The sequence below is a fragment of the Protopterus annectens genome, chromosome 2.part2, assembly GCF_019279795.1.
Source record: "Protopterus annectens isolate FY-2018-M chromosome 2.part2, PAN1.0, whole genome shotgun sequence".
Classification (NCBI taxonomy): domain Eukaryota; kingdom Metazoa; phylum Chordata; order Ceratodontiformes; family Protopteridae; genus Protopterus; species Protopterus annectens.
This window is the reverse complement of record NC_056730.1, coordinates 839767224-839790631: the sequence shown is the minus strand read 5'-3', so window position 1 is coordinate 839790631 and position 23408 is coordinate 839767224. Positions and strand designations below refer to the sequence as shown.

Genomic DNA, 23408 nt, shown 5'->3' with positions numbered 1-23408 from the left:
TTATCATGTGGAGAAACCCAATACCATGTGGAAGTTCTATGTTATAGCTGATTTCCCTGAGATACTGAGGAACATAAGTTATACCCACATTTAAATAAAGGCCCCACCTGGTTAAATGGAAAGGAGATACGTGAAGTACAAAGGGTATCACTCCATCAACTGCCAGATGATCTGCAAAGCACAGCATATCATCCACAGTGTATGTGTGCATGTACAGGCCACCCAGTCAGTTTTCATGACTTCCACGTTTTGGGCACATGTGACCTATACCACTAGTTTGTGAGGAGTTATTTCCCACAGGTGCATCTTGCTAGTGATGTCAGCTATGACCTGGAACCCTGACTCATGACACCCATCAGAGAAGCACACCATCAAACAGATCAGAGTACAACAGTGCACCACTGCAAACCAGAAACATTACAGAGCATGTGTTTGGGCATGTTTTCATTCTCTAATTCATCTAGTGGTGCCCTGCATTATGACCCCTCCATATGTGCAAAACACTGTGTGGGCAGTGTTAAACAATATCATACTTAGGTAATAGTTAAAGGAGGCAGGCACTTGCAGGGCCATCACTTCTCATCAGATTAGGCAGCGGAAGCTGAGACGGATGAGGAGTCAGAGGTGGAGCCAACAACAGGGGATGATCATGCCAAATGGACAGGAATTGTATACTATGGCACTAGCAAAGAGGCAGTGGGTTACACATAGATTTACAACACAGTGATACTAGAACTATATGTATATATATATATATATATATATATATATATATATATATATATATATATATATATATATACATATATATATATATATATATATATATATATATATATATATATATATATATATATATATACAGTAAAAGTCATGCATATGAAAATACGTGGCTGTGCTTGCCCATGTTTAGGCTGTCCACACTGTGCATCAAAAGTATGCAACCTTAGTGAAATTGTACAAAGGCTGGGCACAGTTATCATCACTTGCACGCATGGAGAATGGAGTGCAACAGTGTATGTCTTTCACATGGAAGTGTGAGCGTGTGCATCGTAAGGTGCATCAAAATAAACAATGCCTTTCAGGGAAGTATCAGAACCACTTGGGAGGGGGAACATTGAGATGGGGAGTGAAAGGACCAGCATTAGTGGATGTGCATAGCACATTGTGAGCTGTAGTGATGTGCAGGGAAATGGCCTCAGCAGTTGGTGCAGCACTGAAACTCTGCAAACTAACAGGTCCAGGTCATACATGACAGAGGGCTGAAATTCCCATGCTCATGCCAGCCTATGAGAGGAATTGCACTAGCTGTACCAACACCCTGACAAGATGTTGGCTTCAAACAATGTCTGAAAAAAGATGTGCCAGCATGACAATGGCCATGACCGGGGGAACACTCTTTCGTAGGAGTAGTCACCTGCACAATAGTTGTTGCAGTAAAAGTGCTAGCACTGTCATAGTGAGATCTTAAACATCCACAACCCTGTTGGCTAAAATCTGTAGATATAGCATAACCACATAACCATCTGTGTAGATGGCCCCTCATTCCTGCCAGATGTACAGAGAAGATAAGGCATAGTCCCATGTGTGTGAGTCATTCTATGTAAAGAATCACACATATGGGATGTGCACTCCTATAGGCCAGCATGCATGCATGCCCTGCACCACCTTCAGTATCTCTGCTATGTCTCACTAGCCTGAGCCTCTGCAACAGCCCTGCACATACAATGGATGTCAGCCAATGATACACCAACCTCAGGCGGAGAGTGGAAACCATATCTCTGTCATGCACCCCATACTAACCTAATATATTGCTGTGTTGCAGAATGCAAGAAAGAAAACACGTTTTTTTATTTTATTATTTTGGTGGTCTCTCTTGTCTTTTTCAAGACATGGAGAACTCACAGTTATTATATTTTAGTTTTTGTTTCCATTTGGTCTAATTGTGGATGATTGCCTGTCAGCATATCACAGACAATATACTATTTAAAAGTAGTCTGTGCTGAAGCACACACGAGACAAGTGGGCATCTTACATCAACACAAAAACACTAATATGCGGTTTGAGCATCTTTGTGCGACTACCATAATTACAGGAGTATGGCTGGATGGGCTGCCATCTTGAGAAATCAAGTAAGTGTACGTGTTTTTATTTATTTCTTTTTTGTTGAAGTTTTTGACATATTGGAAGAACTTTAAGTGAGATGCACACATTAAATTCTTATGTTTTAGATGATCTGATTAAAACGGGATATATTGCTCAGTGTAAGTTGTGTAAAGTTTATGTTAGAGAAATTGATGGAAGCTTATTTTTGAACTGTCAAAATCTTCAGCTTCTTTTAAATATAACAAAGTAAATCAGGGCAGGAAGCGAAGATGTGTACTTGCCATTTTGCACAGCATTGACTTCTATAAGAGTTTGTTGATGAATGGAGAGCAGATAATAAGGGAAATCTAAGAGTGAGAAAGTCCACTTTACAAAGAGAACTTTTACAAAGCAAACAGGTCAGGAGAAGTTACCAAAAAAGATTCTTCTGCTAAGGTAGTGAAAATTACAAAGAAGGAAAAGTGTCTTTAAATAAAACAGAGTAAAATGAAGAAATTTCACAACTTAATGAAGTATTTTCCACAACAGACTGATGGATATAATGTTAATAATGAGCTAGAGTTAAAGAATTTAAGTGAAAGTTATCAATAATAGGTTGATGAAAGTGTATTGGAGAATATAAATAGTTTTGTATGATTTACTAGTATCAGTGAATAAGACTGTTTAGGAAATAAGAATGATTGATAAGGGTGAGATATTTTCTGTCAACAATAGACAGACTTGTTTATATCCAGACATTATTATTAAAAACTTGGGAAAAGCTGATGAGGATGCCTGTGACAATTAATATATATGAAGCAGATATCAGAGAAGAATTGTTTTTAAGTTATTTGACCGTAATGAGGTATGATTACAGAATTTAACAAATAAAAATATTCCATTGTTATAAAATGAGAAAGTAAGTTGTAATGTAAGTGGTGGTTGTGATGAAATGTTGGAATCATTTGGATTAATTAACATCAGTGTTAATCAATAATATATTTATCTGGAGAGGTTAAAAAATAAATATTGATTTAGAGTGACTCTGCGAAAAATTACTGTTAGTCAATTGTATAATTTTGATAGAAAATTGATTCTTTTCAGTGTTACTAGGACTGAAGCTGCGTAATGTTAAAAATAATGCATAAGCTTACAATTTATAGCTCAATATATTGCGCATGCATAAGTAATGTTTATATAAATTATTTGAAATCAAATTCTCTGAAACATTTTAAAAGATCAGTGAGGGATATAGTTAAGCTGTTGGAAATTTCCTATGTTGACTTTGTCTTACATGAAATAATTCTCTTCCAGTCTTTCTCTGATTGTATGTTTACTGGGTCATTTGTATTTAATAACTGGATTAGAAATGTTTTTATAATGCATGGGTTAAGATAAATTAACTTTTGGGAAGATTATGTTAATGACTATAGGATGTACTCCTGGGATAAATTTCATTTGACTAAATATGAAGCTAGTTAAGTCCCAACTGAAATAATTATCTAAAGACTTTTTCAGGGTAAGTTTACCAAGCAAGCAGATGCAACTTCTAGAAGACTTGATACATCTATACATCTGGAAAAATGTTACTTTTGTAATGCACTAAGTTTAGGTACCAAATTTGGTGATTTACTGAGATTAGTGCAAGAACATAATTACAGAATTATAGCAATTGTAGAATCTTGCAATTATACATGTTTACATTATGAAAATTTAGCAAAATATGAATGTTTGCAAGTAAATGGGAATGGTGGTTGGGTTATACCATGGATTCATTATTCTACTCCTTCCTCATTAATTAAACAACTACCTGAACTAGATGGATTTACTATAAAAACTAAAGACACAAGAAGCATTGTTAATTTTGGGTCTATATTACATGTTTTACAGCTTAGGTTGTCGAATTTATACACAGCGACACCTAAGCGTCGAAACCTTAAAATCGTAAACAGCCATTCTTTCCTCGGGAAAGAATTTGCCAGGCCATCACGAAATAAAATAAACTTCTGAACCCAAACATAGTGGGAGGCTTCGCCCTCCCAAACCCCCAATGGGGGGGGGCTGTGCACCCCACACCCCCCTAACTAAATATACCAACTCCAAGATCACACTACATTGGGGAAAGGGCAAATCCCCAATAATGGCCAAGCGAATTCTTTCCCGAGGAAAGAATTCACTTATGTGGCCGTTTGCGATTTTTACACTTTCGACGTTTAGGTGTCGATAATAAGACATTCGACAACCTAAGCTGTCGAACATCAAATAGGAACCCTTAATTTTGATATTATTTTGTGTTATAGAACCTCTAGTATGGATAAAAATACTCATACTGCTATTTAAATCTTTTGGAAGATCTTTTAGATTATAAGAGCATAATGCTAGAACATTTTAATTATCCGGGAATACTATGGTATGAATAGTCTAGTAGAACACACTTTGAGAATAAATTTATGAATTAAATTTTTGGAAATGGTTTGACATAGATAGTTATAGGTAACACTAGAGGAAAGCACCTGTTGGATTATGTAATAACATATAATTCTGACCTCTTTAGGAATACTGAGGTTGTTATGCCATTAGATTCTGATCATAATGCAATAATATTTGATTCATTGTTTTTTAAAAAGTAATTTGGTTAACATTTTAAAATATAATTTGAGTAAAATTAATTATAGTCAACTAATACACAATGCTGAAACAGTAAATTGAAATAGGTTATTTGAATCCCTTCCAGTGGAGAAAGTATATCTACTATTAGCAGATTTATTAACAGGTAGTATTACAGCATTTTATCGTACTGCAGTGGTGGTGCTGCGGTAGCGTTATCGCCTCACAGTAAGACATTGTCCTGTTCGATTCTCAGCTAAAGAGTCTTCTGTGTGGAGACATGCGTGAATGGGTGTACCTTCATTGAAGGTTGTATGTCAGTGCTGGCAACTCGGTACGTAAAAATCTGCTGCCAATCATTAGCGGACCAGAGTTCCGCTGTGGCGACCCCTAACTGGGAAAAGCCGAAAGATACAACAAATACAGCATTTTATCAATAATGGTATAAAAATGCATTTCCATGGTAGAATAAATAGAGTAGACTCTTGAAAAGGAAGAACAGACACTATAATACGTATAAATTATTTAATGACAAGGAATCAGAAAACTTATAATAAAAGTAGTAAGAAATTAAAGTCAAGGATTAGGGAACAAGAAATAAATGAGTGTAGATTAGTTAATGACACATCAAATAAGACAACAGTTTATAGGTGTATTAATTCATTGAATAACCACTCTGCTATTGTGGAGATGGTTGTGGCAGTTAGATCCTAGATATATCTGCATACCATAAGTTACAGAGATTTAATGACAGTTTGAGTGACTAAAAGGTAATGAGAAGTTGCAGCTATTGGTACAATGAAATAGGACTACATAACTGGGGCATCTGTAGTTGATACTCCCTTCGGTCTCTCCAGCTCTGACCCAACATCCAGAACCACACTTTGAATCTCTTTTGAGGTGGTACTGACTTTAAGTGAAACCAGGAACTCCTCTGTGCCCATAAGAGGTGATTCAATTGATGGCCTATAACCTGTTGCCCTCCATTGCAGTGCCACAGCTTCTGCTCTGTGTTTGCCAGTATGGATCATATCCATGGCACTGTGTCACCACCCAGTACCTTAACATAGGTGACAATTTCAGTTCAGACATGGTCATGGAAGGGCTGGTTGATGGCATGAAAGCAAAGAACCATTGCCCATGGAAGGTCTGAAGTACTACTACATTCTCTGCATTTGTAAATTTTTGTTTGCAGGTGGATATTGAAGTCTCATCAGATTCAGTATTTTTTCTTACTGCCCTGCTTTTTTTTGTATAGCTCTGTTAGTATGGAAAACAGTGGAATTAACAGCCTTGTTCCTGCATGGGCCTTAATAATCCTTAAACTACAAGTATCATACCAGGGTATATAGCCTGTGCATCTGTGCCTGCCACATATCTATATATACAATCTTTAAGTAAACACCAGGCATGTTTATGTACATAATCCCTGCAAATAAGCACAGGACAACAAGTGAACAACAACATGTAACCATTACAATACAAGTGTTACAAAGGTTGTGGCTAATGGCATATGTGCAGGTCACATAACTCTAAAATGGTATTGAGCAGTACTCTGAATATGATGCCAGGGTTGTGTCTATCTTTTACCTTAACAATAGTCCAGGCTAGTACATTCATATCACTTGCAATGTACCCCTTAATACAATTTTGGAAAACACATTTGACAGTATGAACAAAATGATATCACATCTAGCCCTTTCAGAACCCACTACTGTATAGCACTGAAAAGCCTAAATTGGTTAGAACTGTCACATCAAATAACATAACACAAATTCTTACCACCCATAAAATTATCTGGCATCCATTTGTCTGTCCAGCACTAAAAATCATTCTACACAACTATGTTCCCAGTCAGTCACTATGATCCAGTGACAAAAAAAAAACTCCTGTCTGTCTACAGACCTAGCAAATCTGCTGGGCATTGTCTGTGATTGTACAAGATTGCTAAGGCCTCGATCTCTTTAACTGTATCTGTCAGGCTTATAACTTCCCTCCCATCTTTCAAAACCACTCTGAAAGACTTCCTAGCTAAACTCTGGCTTTGTTCTTGCTCCAAACCAGGATAAACGATATATCTAAATGTGAACAAGTACATTTTTATTGATAATACCTCCTTATTCTCCCTTTTTCACTTACTTCCATACTGCTATATAATTTTCTTCCTTGAGCTTCTCTCTCTCTCTCTCTCTCTCTATATATATATATATATATATATATATATATATATATATATATATGTATGTGTGTGTGTGTATATTGCTTCATTCCTGCTTGTATAAGATTAACTTATTTTTAATTTCTTTACAAACTCTAAAATTTCTCTAAATATTAGACGATTGCAATATTCCTTGCATTGATTCTTAGCTAATGTTTTTATATTATATCTAATTTGTTATAATTATTTTAACTGCAGATATTTTTGTTTTATTTTTGAAGATTGTATAATTATTTTTCTTAAAATGTTTTGTGTTAATTTAGAGCTTTTCTCCGAGAGCCTCTGGTGAAAATAGGCTACTATCCAGTTGGACTTTCCTGGTAATCAAATGTCAATAAATACATAAATAAATCTAGTCCTTTAAATAAAGAGCAGCCCAAAAGTTAATGTTGCACAAATGAATGCATGTGTAAAAAGTAGCACTTACCTTATTTAAGTAGACATATTTCTTCAAAAGTACATTTCCATGATTCTAACTACATTGCATTCATTTCTTTTTGTCTTTGAGATAGTGACCCTTGCCTGAGTTTGCTACCAGTTTTTATTTGACATTGATACCATTTCTAATATAGAATAGAAGTTGCTATCCTTTGTCTATTACCTGTGGTCAAAATATGTTATGTGTGAGCAGCATGTTTACTTTCTATATGTACAGTACTCTCAGACATCATTTTGTATCTGTGACCACAGGTACCTGTTGGTCTGGCTAAATAGCACCTGCCATTAATCTTCTATTATATATATATATATATATATATATATATATATATATATATATATATATATATATATTGTTTCACTTCAGAAGCCTGAATGATTACAAGCCTGTATTGCATAAGCCGGAAGACCAAAAGCCTGAAATTTCATAAGCCTGAAAACTCAAAAGCCTGAATCCCATAAGACTGAAAACAGACAGGATACATATACTGACTGAAGACAACACAAAACAGATTATATTCTACCAAATATAAAATGGGAGGGAAGGCCCCCGGCACCCCCCATGTGGGGGGCTGTGCCATACTTGGTGAAAAATGCTATCCTTTGTCTTGTATGTGTTTTTGTGTCATTTTTTGTGTTCTGTATATTTTCAGTTTTATGGGATTCAGGCTTTTGAGTTTTCAGGCTTATGAAATTTCAGGCTTTTGGTCTTTCAGCTTATGTAATTCAGGCTTGTGATCATTCAGGCTTCTGAAGTGAAACCATATATATATATATATATATGTGTGTGTGTGTGTGTGTGTGTGTGTGTGTGTACACACATACACACACATACATACACATACACACACACACACACACACACACACACACACACACACACACACACACACACAGCTATTAAAAGTGATGCTGTTTAACTGTATCAATATCAACATAGTTAAAAATGTAGTTTTTCATTTGTGTTTGCAATTCACTCCCCCCACACTTTTTTTCACCATCAATGTCTTACGTACATTTATTTTGCTTATTCTTTTGTTTCTGTCCATTTAATTTACTACTATATGCAGCATCATAGCAGCCAACACCCATTTCACTGTCAAGGCTTGTCACTCTCCCCTCCCCAATGGCAGCAACAGTGCAACAACCACCACCACTAACTGTGGAAACACCCAGCACATCTGGGTACCAGCATGCCACAGTTGCCTGCATACCTCCTGCCCTACCTGCATCAGGTAGGCTGCACTGGAGGTTGGTAGAGTCTTACCCACTAGTAGCAGTGTGACAGAAGGTGGCACTTTTTCACCCAGCAGCACCTGGTAGGCCTTGTGGTGATCCCATCAACATATGGTCAGATGCCTGCATTGGCCACATTCAGACCATGCTCTGGTGACTCATTGAGTCACATCTCTTCCCAGCACTGTATCCACTTTCTGAACTGAAAACCAGTGCTGACAGCACTCAGAGTAACATGGAATCTCCCACTGAGTCTCAAGTGGCAAAGACTGTATCTGCGGTCACCTAGTCCTATCCCCCAACTTGATTTTTGCTTCCCATTTGTATTCATGCCCCCCCTCACTGATTTTACCATCCTCCCTTCACTCCAAACTTTCCTCTTTTTGCCTGATGTCTCCTTCACAATTGTCTTCCCCTCTCTCATTGTGCTAATACATACCCTGTTAGTCATATCAGTCTTACCCCGTTACCTAACCTCTCTTTCCCCTACTACTTATGCAATCCCTCTTACCCCCTTTTACCTTTCTCTAACTTTCTTCAATGATTCTCTATTTTTTTACTATATTTTCTCTGGAAGTAATAAGTTAAAAATATTATTATAATCACTATTTTTTTTATTTCCCCCACAATCAAAACACCCGGTGTACATAACATGAGGTCTTTTTGTGTAGCGTTCCAGTTTACCTAAGACCAGCCCTGCCATATGCAATCAAGGAGAATTAGGACTGCTCATTGTATAGTAACAATGAAGTCCAGTCAATGTCATGTGATACATATACTGGCCTCGGTTACCATCAGTTGTACAAAGGACCTAAACTTTGTGTCGCAATTGACAAGTATGAAATAACATAAAACTTATAGCATTTGGTTTGACAGTTTTCATGGCTCAATTTATACATGAAGTGATTTAAAGAGAGTCTTTGCATAGAGTGGAAAGTTCAGTTCCCCTCATGGTTGTATATATATTTTTTTAATTTTATGTTCTGTAAACATGCAACACACATTCTGATATGCTTCTTTGACATCTTCATTATGAGTGTTAGGTAGGTACTAGGCTATCTGCCCAAGGGCATTTATAAGCCTAGCCAGAGTGTGTCGGCATTCGCCACCCCATTGATTAATTAACTGATCATCTGTGGTTCCCCTTGTTACTGCACAGTCTGGGATAATATCACAGATCAAGGTCAGATTTTCAAATCCCTTGAAACCTTTTATTTTTGCTTCCAGTCTGTGAAGGTGTAACAATCCCCTGATAACTACATCCATGGGAATATTGTGTTTGGATTACTCCATGACTTACTTTGTTAATGCAGTAGTTAATATGCAGTGTAGACAGGGCTGGGTTCAGTTTCCCTGAGGACTGATTTTTTAATTTCTGTATCCAGACTGTCAATGTGCAACATTCAGTGATATGTACTTCTTTGACACTGTTGTGTTTGAACTCCTGCATAACTCAGTTTGTTAATACAGTGATTGATACATAGTACAGAGGGTGCCAGATTCAAGTCACTTAAGGTCTGGTTTTATTTCTGCTTCCAGTATGGGTGTAACATTGGATTGCTCCATATTTCACTTTGTTAATGCAATGCTTGCCATTCAGAACAGAGGGAGCTGGGTTCAATTCCACTAAGGCCTGAGTTTTATTTCTGCTTTCAGTCTGAATTTTTATAATTCACCTGTGTGCTTCCACTGATACCACAATACTTGAACCCCTTCATAGCTCACCTTATAAAGGAAGTCCTTAGTAAAGTTGGTGGTTCACATACCCTCAATGTTCCATAGGTACTTTCTTTTATGACATTTGCATTATGATACAGTAAAACTGATCACACTATGGTTCTGTCAGGACTGCTGTGGAATACAAATTCCTGTTACTTTTCTGTTCTCCAGCTATCACATTTGTGTTTCATAGTTTTCTAAGTTCAAGGACTTCAAATTAACATCTGTGAATATGTCTACTATATCCTTCTCCATTGTCTTTTGGATCCCTGATTTGGGTATTACTGTCATGTGCAGTCTTCAGTCTATTTCTGTTTGTTTATGTTATCCTAATATGATCTCTACACTCTACTCTGAGATATACTTCCTTTATTTCCATCCACAATGCATTCTTCTCCATATCTGTATTCTTGAGTTTAAAGAAAAAAATCTGCACAACAGTATTATCAGAGGCTTGTCCTTGATCAGTGTTTATAGCAGCTGCTAGTACATTACAATGGCCATGGTTGATCTAACATGATAGTCCCATAGGCCCCCTACTATCATGGCAATGAGAAACTGATTGCCAAGCACAATGCCCAGGCCACATGTATCGTTACTGAGTGTGAGGCTTAACCTCAATTGCAGATACTTTGCTTCTGAAACCCCTGGACTATGTGCAAAAGTGTATGGACTGAAGTGAGTTTTTGCTCTGGAGTAGGTTTTGTAATGTTTATTGGCCATTTTCATTCTTAAAATAACATTTCTATTTTATGTATTTCAGAGCAGTATTACTTATCACTGATTTAGATAACCAGGTGCAAATCATAAGATATGTTTCTCTTATTTAGCATTTCGGTTGCAGATACAAAAAATAGTATCCAGGCACAGACATAGCATAACATTTTACCTTTCAGGAAAGTTCTGTACCCCCCCCCCCACACAAACATACCGCCAATACTGTATTACAATCAAATCCAAAGTCAGTGCATCTTGGAGAAAATAATGCATTTTTCTATTTTGTGATTATCTTTCAGTGAAAAGCCATTTTGATAAAGCAGGATTTTCAGTGCTGTTTGCAATTATTTGTGCTTGTTTGAGCAAAAGTTGAACAACTAATTAATTGCTGCAGTTTTGGACATTTTATAATAACTATCTTATTGCTTGTATGAAACACATAAACCTACAGCAAACCAATAATAATAATAATAATAATAACAATAATAATAATACTATTACATTTCTGTCCACTAAGAATTATCTCTGTTCAAACTTTTTAAATAAATATTAAAAGACAAGTGGTTTGGTGGTGCTGCGGTAGCGTTGTCGGCTCACAGGAAGACGCTGTCCGGTTCAGTTCTCAGCTAGACCGTCTTCTGCATGGAGACATTCATGAGTGGGCGTACCTTCGTTGAATGTTGTGCATCAGGGCTGGTAACTTGGCACGTAAAAATCAACTACCAATCATTAGCGGACCGGAGTTCCGCTATGGCGACCCTAGCTGAAAGACACAACATTAAAAGACAAGTGGTTTGACCTACTACATGAAATACCTCTTATATTCACAGTACATAAACATACAATCAGACCTGTGGAAAAGATATAGGCCTGTTGCCTCCATAACTTGTACATACTGCTGTTAAGAGGTTACCCTTCCCCATTTGTGTGACTCAACCCTCTGATCTTCCTGTTGTCATCCCATAAGCCTTTCACACACAGCACAGTCAATAACCAGTACATACAGCAGGAAGTCACATGCAGGTAGTATTCTTCTGTAAAGTAGTGTGACTGCCCTCTGTCCTGCTTCCTGAACCTACTACAGCTAACATTCCACACATTATCCCTAAATCATCGTATGCTTGTTCCTCTACAGGAATACCCCTCGTATTTTACTTTGCACAATCACATGTCTTTACATCTTGGCAACAGTCTACCTTTTTATCTCCAGATGAAACAAATATAGTGCATGCCGCTTGCTGTTAAATTAGTTTCTTCAAGCTGATATTAGCCAGGGCACCTTCAGCCACACCACCTCCAGCACTTACACATTTCTCTAGAGAAGCTGCCCAAATAGGGTTGCCATTTTTTCAGAAGCCCAAAGTGGGGCATTTTTTGTGGAGATGTGAAATTTTGTTTGACAAATCATACCCACAACTGCTGAAAACGGCTGAACTTCAATTTTTCCAAAATACAGCTTTATTCTCATAGAAATTGTGTTGTTTTGTGCTATTGCATATGATTTTTAGGTTTTTCAGATACAAAATAATTGTTTATTGCAAATGTTAAAGAAAATTTAGAATTTTTTTTCTTAAAATATCAGGACATTTGCCATTTTTCAAGTTTTTTTTTTTTTTTTTTGCAGGACATGGCTCTCCAAATAGGGACTGTCCTGTGCAATGAGGGGCAGGTGGTGACCTTATGAAATTATATATAATACAGTAGGTGTGATCTTACTAAGGCCTTGAGAAGTTGTAAGATCACATTACTGTACAAGGATTCATTAATGTTTACAAAACATTCATACTGATTCATTTCATTTTCAGAGTAATAAACACCACCAGATTCTCTTGAATGACTGTCTTACCTAGTTTTCCTATTGAGGCTTTATGATCTATGTGAGTTCCTTCATTGTAAGTATGCATTCCTTCTAGCAGTTTTATTGTAAATGTGATCTCCCAGATTTTTCCATTAAATTGTGTAAAGTGGCCTTTATGACAAATGCTAGATAACTCCTTTCTAATACGGAGATGCCGTTTGTTTACTGGTTGGCTGGTTAGTTAGTTAGTTAGTTAGTTAGTTAGTTAGTTAGTTAGTTAGTTAGTTAGTTAGTTAGTTAGTTAGTTGGTTGGTTGGTTGGTTGGTTGGTTGGTTGGTTGGTTAGTTAGTTAGTTAGTTAGTTAGTTAGTTAGTTAGTTAGTTAGTTAGTTAGTTAGTTAGTTAGTTAGTTAGTTAGTTAGTTAGTTAAACTGAGCCTGTCTCCAGCAGTGGAGCATTTTAACAATTTGCCTAACTTTCTCTGAAGCTGTATAACCCCGCCGTTTGTTACATTAACAAAGAGGGTACCTATCCTAGTTCACCGGGGTAATTTGCTTCTTTATTTTATTTTATTTTATTTTAATTTTATTTTATTTTGTGGTCAAAAGAGTCCATCACTGAAGGCAGATGTCATAAAATGTAATTTATCTTGTTCCCCTTAGATGTGAAAAGAGAAAAAAATGTATTTGTGATAATCATGTATACAGTACTAAGATATGAATTTTTAGACACTGCAACTGATTTCTATATAGAAAGAAAAAGGATTTTTTTTCATTCTCTTCAGTATCTCTACAATTTACTATCTCTTGTCAAAATATTTTATTAAAGTAAAGAAAACTCAAGAACATGTTCATATATCTTACCATCTAGTGGAGAAATTTCAGCATTATTAGTGGCTGATATAAGTTGAATTGTGTATCTCTCGTCTCCTTCTAGTACTGCATCAGGGACAGCTCGTACTACAAATGTTCTCCTTGTATCCGTCTGAATGTAGAAAGAAAGATTCAGATCAGGAAAAGACAAATTCTACAGAACATAAGAACTATTAAATAGACCAGTGTTTATAACTGCATTGTCAGAAGACTTTATTTTATGAGGGCAAAAAATGTATTGTCCCTCAGAAATGCTGTCTGAATAAATAAATAATGCACTTAATCTTACAGAATGACAAGAAAGTGACCTATTGTATCTGAAATAAGGGCAAAACAAGAGACTTGCAAAAAGGCTCAAACAGCATCAGTTCATAAACGTTCCTGGTGCACATGACACTGACAAGGTATACTGCCAGGTTATACTCTGTATTCAAGACTAGAAATGGTGTATTAAAAAAATATCTTTTTATTTAAACAATTTAATAAAGAATATCAACCAGATTACCAAAGAAAGATACGATGCATGTACCACAGAAAGGATTATGTTCATAATTTATGGCAATGTACTGCAAATAAACTGTAACATATGTGAAAACTTGTGGCAGAATATTTAGTTAGTTATTCATGTATTCATTCATTCAATTTGGCAGCAGGGGTACAGCCCTGATACAAATGGACCTATTTCAGTCTCAGCCTAGACAAATATAAAAGACAGTAGACAATAAAGTTAACAATAAATATTATGAATTCAAACAAAATTATGTGTGAGGATAGCAATGAATCAATAACAGTAATAATAACAAAGTACTTGATATGATGGACAATAGGAGGGACTGGTTAAATTAAGGAGGGAAGACTAGTATAGAGGGATTTCCAGAGTTTGGGGCCTAGGATGGAGAAGGCATGGTTAGTGCAATGTAGTCTGGCTCTGGAGCATTGAAGAAGTGTACTAGAGTGGTTAAAACTTCTTAGAATGTAACTGAGCGGTCATCTAAATAGGTTGTAGACAAGGGAAAGCCAGGAGTGTTCTTTGAGGAGCTTGTAGAGCTGGTATACAAGAAGCAGGTTGGCAAGTTTTTGGACATGTAACCAACTGTTTTTTTATTAAGAGTCCAAAAACCACCACGTATGCACCATCACGGAAAGAATATATCCACAAAGTGAATCCCACTGTATTAAAATGAGTCAAACTTCAGATCTGAAGAAGGCTACGGCCGAAAACGCTCATCCTGAATGTGTTCACTCTGAATACTTGGTTTATCTTGAATGTGCACACTTGGTTTTATCATTTTAATAAAGTTGGACTCATTTTAATACAGTTGAATTCACTTTGTGGATATATTCTTTCTGTGGTGGTGCATCCATTGTGGTTTTTGGACTCATTTTACATTTTTCCATGGCATCCCTGTAGCAGCTTACAGGTCTGTACCTATCCAACTGTTTTTTATTAGATGGGACACAATGATTCTCACTTCTAGCAACAAGGGTAATGAAACAACAGACAAGTTGCTTATATTTTGGATAATAGTTTTTTTTGTGATGCTGTTGCAACAAGTTGAGGTCCATATTCAAGCTCTACTAGTAGAATGCATTTGCCTACAGCATTCCTTGTTGGTCTGGGGGGGGGGATTTTATAGTGCCAAACATGGAGAGCATTTATTCTCTTTCATATTTGTTCAAGGTGAAGGTGAAAGTTCAGTTCTAGATCAATCCATATCCCAAGGTATTTGAAGGAGATAACTTGATCAATGGAGTTGTCAAGATAGTCTTGGATGAGAAGAGATTGAGAGTTATTCTGTCATTTAATGGTGGTATTGAGAGTTATTCTGTCATTTAATGGTGGTATTGAGAATTAATCTGTCATTTAATGGTGGTATTGAGAGTTATTCTGTCATTTAATGGTGGTATCAAACAGCTTTGTTTTAGCTTTGCATGTCTTCAAAACTGGCTTTTTATTATTAAGCCATTTGCTAAGCGAAAGGAAGTCAGCTTGTAGTTATTCTGTATGGCCAAGGAGATCAGGTTTGAATTTTTAGACATACTGACCATGTTGTAAGCATAAAGTAAGAGAGGGAGGTGAGGGAGGGAGGTTAAAGGGCAGTTTATTAATGAAAATGGAAAAAAGAAGGAGATCCAGAATGGAGCCCTGAGGGGCTCCTTTAAGAAGATGGGTGGAAGAAAAGAGGGTGTTTTGAAATTGCACATGGAAGTGCCAATTGAAAAGATAATTGTTAAAACAGGGAGCTATAGCTGGACTAATTCCAATTTCAATTAGGTAGTCTAAAAGAATGTTATAGTCAAACAGATTAAAAGCTCTGGTGAGGTCAATAAAAATGGCTCCAATGAAGAGGCCTCTGTCCATAGCCAGGAGGATGTTATCAGTAAGTGCTCAATGTGCTAGAAGTGGTCCTACCAGCATAAGCGCCATGCTCTTTTGAAAATAGTAGATGATATTGGAAGATGTAATGGGTGAGATGTGTTTAGCTTTGATTGCTTTGAAATGGAAAGTAGGAATATAGGAGTGGGAGAGATGACAGAGGGAGAGAAAGGGTGATTAATCGTATGAGGGATGGGTGGTGCATTGAAGTAGAAGCTGAAATCAGCAGTTGTGATGTGAGACAAGGACGAGTGGGTGTTAGTTGGATTGTGCAAACTATCAGGCAGTTGACTTATGATTTTTTATAATGTGACTTGTAGCTTGTTGAGTAAGATTTTTGAAATTCAATGAACTTATGAACCTCTGAGCCTTTTCAGATTAAGAATGTTTTATCACTGTTCAAAGTTTAGTTTCTAGAATATGTGCAACACCCAGTCTTTTTTTCTAATACCTCAGATTCATGGATAAGAGTATGTGAAAAGCAAGAAATAATGAAAAAAGTAAAGAAAATGTATTCATGAAATACAGTAATGTAATAAACATAACCACATACATCAAATTCTCCTTTTCTAGATAGATGTCCATGATAAAATTTAAGAGCTGTGATTCTTGTATTTATTTAACACTGCCTCACACAACATGTCTAGTGTCATTGCTGGCATCAGTCCCTGTAAACCTGAAGGATTTTGTTTTTAAATGAAAGGTGTTGTTATACATGAATAGTTTGGAATTCTGTCTAAAATATCTGTAAATTAATTATTGTTAGAAATATGAAATGAAGTTATTTTATTTGGCCTTAGGTATATCATTCTCCAAACACTCCTGCTCCTGTATCATAGCAAAGTTCCGCAGATTTGTTAGTGGATATATGTCTTCTGGACTTATGTTCTGTTCAGTACTTCTTGGACACCAACAGAAGAGCAAGACAGACAAATTGATGCAACAGTTGAAAACTGAATAACCAACCATCCTATTTACGTGTAGGGCAGCAAATACTGAAGAAGACTTAGCCATGTAATTTCTTGGAAGCAAGACTTTGGGTGCTGAATGTATGCTGTAGTTTGTACTGCATCCTCCCTCTTATGCTTTAATGGTTTAATTGAACAGAAATATACACATGTACACATTACACTGTACAGACTATTCCACAAATAAGGATTGCCAATACATAATTTCACAAATGGGCAATCATAACATGTGACAAAGTAATTCCATGCAAATGGCTTTTCAGCCAGATCTCAGCATATTGCATACACTACAAAATGTGATCGCAGCCATGGCTGCCTGTGAAGCTGTATCTGTTGGTTGAGCATAGGTAGGACAATAATTGGCAGCTGGTCTGGAGAATCATCTGGTGTTAAGTTCCTTTTAACACTTATGTGAGAAATATACAACCGATCGGTTTCAGTTACCCTATTTTGCAACATTTCCTGGTTCACACTTTCTTCACATGATGCTTTCTTTTAATCATTTTAATATTATTTGGCAAGAATAGTCCTGCAAAAATAATGCAAAGGTGTTCAGTTTAAACTGGTCAGACATATTATAGTCTTCTTAGTTGCAAAAATGAAGTTTCTTTTCTTCTGGAAGACAAGACATTGATTACTTTGTCTCCCATGTATGTGTGTGTGTTCTCTGCAATAAGTGAGACTATTCTTCTCTGCTGAACTGCATTGTCTGAAGTTATTTTGTACTTTAAAAAATTGGTACTATGAAGTTTCAGATATTTTGAGTCATTTGTGTATTACTGCAGCATAAATCACCTCTAGGCCCAATCTTAAAAGGTATTCTGTCTGGGGAGTTTCTTGTTTGCCAAGACATAATCATATTTTTTGCCTTCAACAGTTTTGTGGTAAGCTTTTGCTAATATAATTTTTGCAGTAAATACATTTGTATAAGAGTGGGTTAAATTGTAAGAGGGTGGACTATAATGCAAATTTGTTTGTGTGACAGTCATGTCTAATCATGAAAAATAACAAGGACAAATCCCCGGATTTACGATTCATCCGTGCAGGAATAGCTTAGTCCTGCGTGGAGGTGGCCATTTAGGAGCAGGACGGCAGTGCGCCATGCATAGTAATGAGGCGCGCTGCCTGAGCTCCTAATCTTACATGGAATGTGTAAGAGTGCAGGGGGCATGTCTGAGAGTAGAGCACTCAGAATATACATGCCCCCGCAATAAAGAACAGCAAGAAAGGGGTAAGAAATGAGCGAGACCCCTCATAGGTGTCCGCATATCCCCACCAACAGTCCCCCTTGTGTACAACAGCAAAAGTATAGAGAAATAAAATGAACAAACCCGTTTTTTTTTTTAATCTGATTAAAGCTAACTTTAGGTGCGCAGGTGTGCCCATCGCTTAGCTATGGTTAATGCAGCTTAAATGGCTGAAGAGGATAACAAGGAAGATGTATGCAAGTGAAGCCGCATAGTAATAGTGCAGTGGGCAAAGCATTCACCTTACAAGCAGCAATTCCTGGTTTGAGTCCCACTGCAGCACTTTCCATGGCAAAGCATGTTATGACTAATATTTTTGTTGCATAACCCACTAAATAACATATATTTATGAACTGGAGTACTGCAGTAAATGCACATGTGTGGTGTCAGTGTCATAATGAATAAAGCACTAGTAAGCAGGTTTAAGCACAAATAAGCAGTAGTAAGCATATTTAAACACTAGTAAGTGAGCTGAAGCCTGTTTGTGCTGTGGTAAGCAATGGGCACACAGGATAAGCAATTCTAAAGCTAACTCTCTGTAAGCATATGTAACCGAAGGTTAGCATTGTTTACCCTCGTGCCAACCCACGCAAACCCGCTTACAACTGCTCAAAAGTGCCTTAATCACTCAGTATCCAATGGCCCTTGTTCTGTCCATCAACAAAATAAACAGCCATGCAGTTCTCGAACCCAGGACTCTATACACTACAGTCACAGTAGTTAACCACCAAGCCATCACAGAAGTACAGATGAATGAATGAGGCATCAGCAAACAAGTCTTCACCATAGTAAAACCAAACTGAACCTGTGAAAGGAATCCGTATACAGACATATGTGCCTTAACCCACTACATAACATAAATATGTCAATTGGAGTAAAGCAGTAAGCCCAGAAGTCAGGTGTAATTGTAATAGAGTGTCGAAGTCCCCAATAAAACACAAAGACCCCATACAGTGTACGTACACATGAATCATGGATACCGGGCATACATATAGATTCATAGGTTAGTACTAAGCTAACTGCCCTTGCGAGCCATTTTAAGCATAGCTAATTATCCTTTGTGAGACTCAAACCCGCATCTTGTGTTTGTAAGGCAAACACCTTAACCATTAGGCCACCCTCCCAAACCAAAAAGGAATTATAATGCAAACTGTAATGTAAGCAATGCTAAGCATTGCACAGGCCAGCTTATGAGGTGTAAGCAATGTGTAGGCCAGCTAACTCACTGTGCCTAGTGTTATACCCCTTTAAACAATGCCAACCCTAGGCAAGCAGGTTTGCCCACAGCCTAGCCTTTTCAAAACCGGCCAATTACGGAAATGTGTGGGAAATTGGCCCTACTTCAACCCAAGAGGCAGGAATACATCCCATAACTGGTTGTAGTTTCCCCTTGCAGGCACAATGGTAGTAAGGGGAGAAGGTGTACACTTTCAGGTGCAGCGCTGGTGCATCCAGGAGTCCAGCATCATGGCAGGGCTCCTTGTCAAAGACCATGATCAGAGACTGCTGCAGGGCCAGTAAAGGGCTCCAATATAAGGCAGAGGCCTGGGACCGTCTTGCCCATGACCTCACCAGTGCCACTGGCATACCCCAAACTGGTGACCAGGTCAGGCTTCACTATGCCGACCTGAAGCGGCATAAGGGGGACCTCTTGGACTAGTGGATCCAAGAGGCTAGAGCGGCAGGGGTTGTTCCAGTTGTGTGTAAGTATCACCCCACTATGTGTGTAATAATTGCCAGCTCAGGTATATCATGAGCAGGTATGGCTAAATATTCCTTTTATGTCCCCCACAGCTGCAATGGAGCCGGCCGCAAACCAGGAGGCCCACATCAGTCACCTGACGAGGTTGCAATGCGAGGCAGGTCAGTAATACTCATGCATTTACTGTCATAGTAATTAAAACTAAAAGTAGTAGTAAATCAGTTGCCTGTATAAAACCTGTATTGTTCAAGGCAAGTACTGCATACACTGGAGAATATGGCAGGAAGAGTCTCATATATTATGTATATAAATAGCGTAACAGCCTGACAATAAAGGTCTAACTGCTGGACTGCATGTGTATATTCTGGTATCATATGGTAATGTAGATTTGCAATCATGTGATAGTACTGTTGTATTAAGCACTGTTACCCACACCATGCACCATAAATTGCATGTGTAGGAATGCCTGTATATGACTGGTGTAATCCCCAGAGGCCATATAGCACAACTGAGTGACACATAGACAGAAAACAGGGAAAATGCAGACAACAAAACCCAAATAGCACATGCAACTGAGATATGAACTGTTGTTTTGTTTAGCACACACAGCCATGGTTCGAATCCTGGGAGTGGTAGTAGGCTGCATACAAAATCATACCCCACAACTATACAGATATGTCCAGAATATCCAGTAAAGTGGCTCATATCTGCTGCATATCAACCTGTCCCCCTGGGAAATTAGTGGGATGACCCCAGACTTATAGGCAGCAAACAAGAACTACAACTGATTGACACACATCTATGAGAAAAAGCTGGCACACTAGAAACTCCCCAAAACCTTATGAGACTAAGAAGCCATGTATGTCCCATATACACCCCAACTTGTCAAGCTGTGGCCAGAGTGTGTACAGTAAAAGAGTGAGATGTATGTGCATAATAGTAATGTGGAATCTGATACTGTGTGTGGGAACATTCAGGTAGTGCTAACAAACAATTCCCCCACAGGTCTGCCAGATACCAACATTGTGTTCAGAAATACAAGAATGATACCCTGTACTGGTACTGTTTACATTGGTATTCTATGGCATTGCAACTAGTGCAGTTGCTCTGAATAATGAGGCATTACACAGCACTGTCACCCACACTGTCCTACAGAATATTACTGTCTAGGAGATCTGTAGAAGAGTGTTGTAATACAAGGTCAGAATGCAAAAGCACAGGGGATTAATAAGACAGAAAATAGATAGGAGATATACAGCAATATCTATATAGCAGACACAGCTGTGATAGACAGTGTTTAAATTGTAGCAGACACAGTCATGGTCTGAATCCTGGGAGTGGATATAGGCTGCATACAGAATCGTACCCCACAACTGTACAGATGAGGCCAGAATGGCCAGTACATGGGCCCATATCTGCTGCCTGTCCCCCTTTCCCCCTGGTAAGTCTGTGGGATGATCCCAGATGTTTAGCCAGCAAACAGGGAATACAGTGATTGTCAAACATCTATGAGAACAAACCTGTCACTGTAACAACCCCCGAAACTGCTAGGAGAGTAATATTTCAAGTATGTCCTATCTACACTCCCATGTTGTCAAGCTGTGACCAGAGTGTGTACAGTAACTGAGTGAGATGTATGTGCATAATACTAATGTGTAATCTGGAAGTTTGTGTGGCAACAGTCAGGTAGTGCTAACAAACATTGCTCCCAGAGGTACGTTGGATACAAACCAACAACGAAATACCTGCACGTATGTCTGATGCGGCTGTACCATGTAAACAGCAAAAAGAAAAAAGCCAGCACCCAAAATCCTCATGTAGCCTTGTTTGAAAAAAATACTTTATTCCATGACCAAAAAGGCCATAAAAATTAGTTCCATGATGACCAATATGGCTATACAGGTTTCGGCAAAAGTCTTAAAGTCTTCTTCAGCAGCCACACATAAAGAACTGAAAAAACACTTGATCATTAGCATATCCTTTATATGCAATCTAATACTACCCTCTAGTGTACATAAAGAATACTACCATGTTAATACAGATATGAATAATATGAAAAAATACATTCATATCTCAAAAATAACTACCTATACAAAAATATGGAACAGTATTCTACTACAAATTTATAATATTTTGTAAAATGTATTCAAAATTGGTCATTCAACCCAGGTGAGAACAAGGCTCCCAATTTAATTATCCACATTTTTTCTTTGTTTGTTAACAATCCATGTAATACATGAGCCTCATTATTCCTAAACCTGATACGGCCAATAACCATGAAACTGAAAGACCCTGTTAAGTGTTTAAGCATATGTTTATATAAGGAACTCAAACCTTTCTTATTTTTATTGTCACTTAGATGTTCACCGACCCTTATTTTAAAGGGTCGGGAAGTTTGCCCCACATAAAATGCCCGACAGCTACATTGGGCTAAATAAATAACCCAGCTAGTACTGCAATTAGCAAAAAATGAAACATTATAGACATGTGGAGAATTATGAGAAGTGACACTATCTTAATAAAACACTCTTGGACAATAAGAACAATGGCCACATGGATAGCAGCCTAATGTCTGTTGTCCAGTCATTGTGGTTTGTTTAGTTGAATTGGGAAGATGATCATGCACCCTTTTATAATGACTGAATAAGGATCCGAATGACCGTCCCTTCCAAAAGGAGTAGGAGCATCGATCCCTAATATAATAATTTAGGGTGTCATCTGACCTTAATAGATGCCAATGTCTTTGAATGATGTTCATAAAGCTCTTAGTGTTTCTACCATAAGTGGTAATTAATCTAAGCTCCTGTGATTTATTTGTGTCCCAGACCTGGTATGACAACAACTGTAATCTAGCTTGTTGATTAGCAAACCAACTGGCCCTAGTGATGTCACCCGCTTGGTATCCCCTGTTCTTAAATCTAGATGTTAATTCCTGCCGATGAAAGGCATACGTGGAGGAATCAGAGCAAATTCTCTTAATATGGAGGAATAGTGATTTAGGGATATTCCTGATGACATGTTGTGGGTGGAAGCTTATAGCATGTAGCAGGGTGTTGAACTGTGGAAACTTTCTAAATACCTCACTCTCCAAAGTGTCCAATTCTGTTCTCCTAATGGACACATCCAAAAAAAGTGATCTCTGACTTACAATAAGTTAACTTAAATTCAACACCCCACTTGTTACAATTCAAATATTCCAGAAATTCAGTCAAGAATTCCTCATCTGCTCTCCACACCAACCAACAGTCATCAAGATATCTCCTCCAAATATCCATTTTATTCATATCGATGTTATGATTGATGTCATAAATCAATTGTTCCTCCACATACGCCATGAACAAGTCTGCATAAATGGGGGCAAAAGAAGCCTCCACAGCAGTACCTTGAATTTGCCAAAAACACCTATCTTTAAAGTGAAAAATATT

The 23408-nt window shown here is 37.6% G+C and overlaps 1 protein-coding gene across 1 annotated transcript in view; it reads right to left on the bottom strand.

Annotated features, from left to right (window-relative positions):
- ADGRV1 (adhesion G protein-coupled receptor V1) overlaps positions 1–23408 on the bottom strand; it is a 3979741-nt gene that overhangs the window by 2428448 nt on the left and 1527885 nt on the right. The window contains exon 60 of the mRNA XM_044064182.1: positions 13681–13801. Within this exon, the coding sequence (XP_043920117.1) occupies positions 13681–13801 (121 nt within the window). The remainder of the gene's footprint in view (positions 1–13680; positions 13802–23408) is intronic.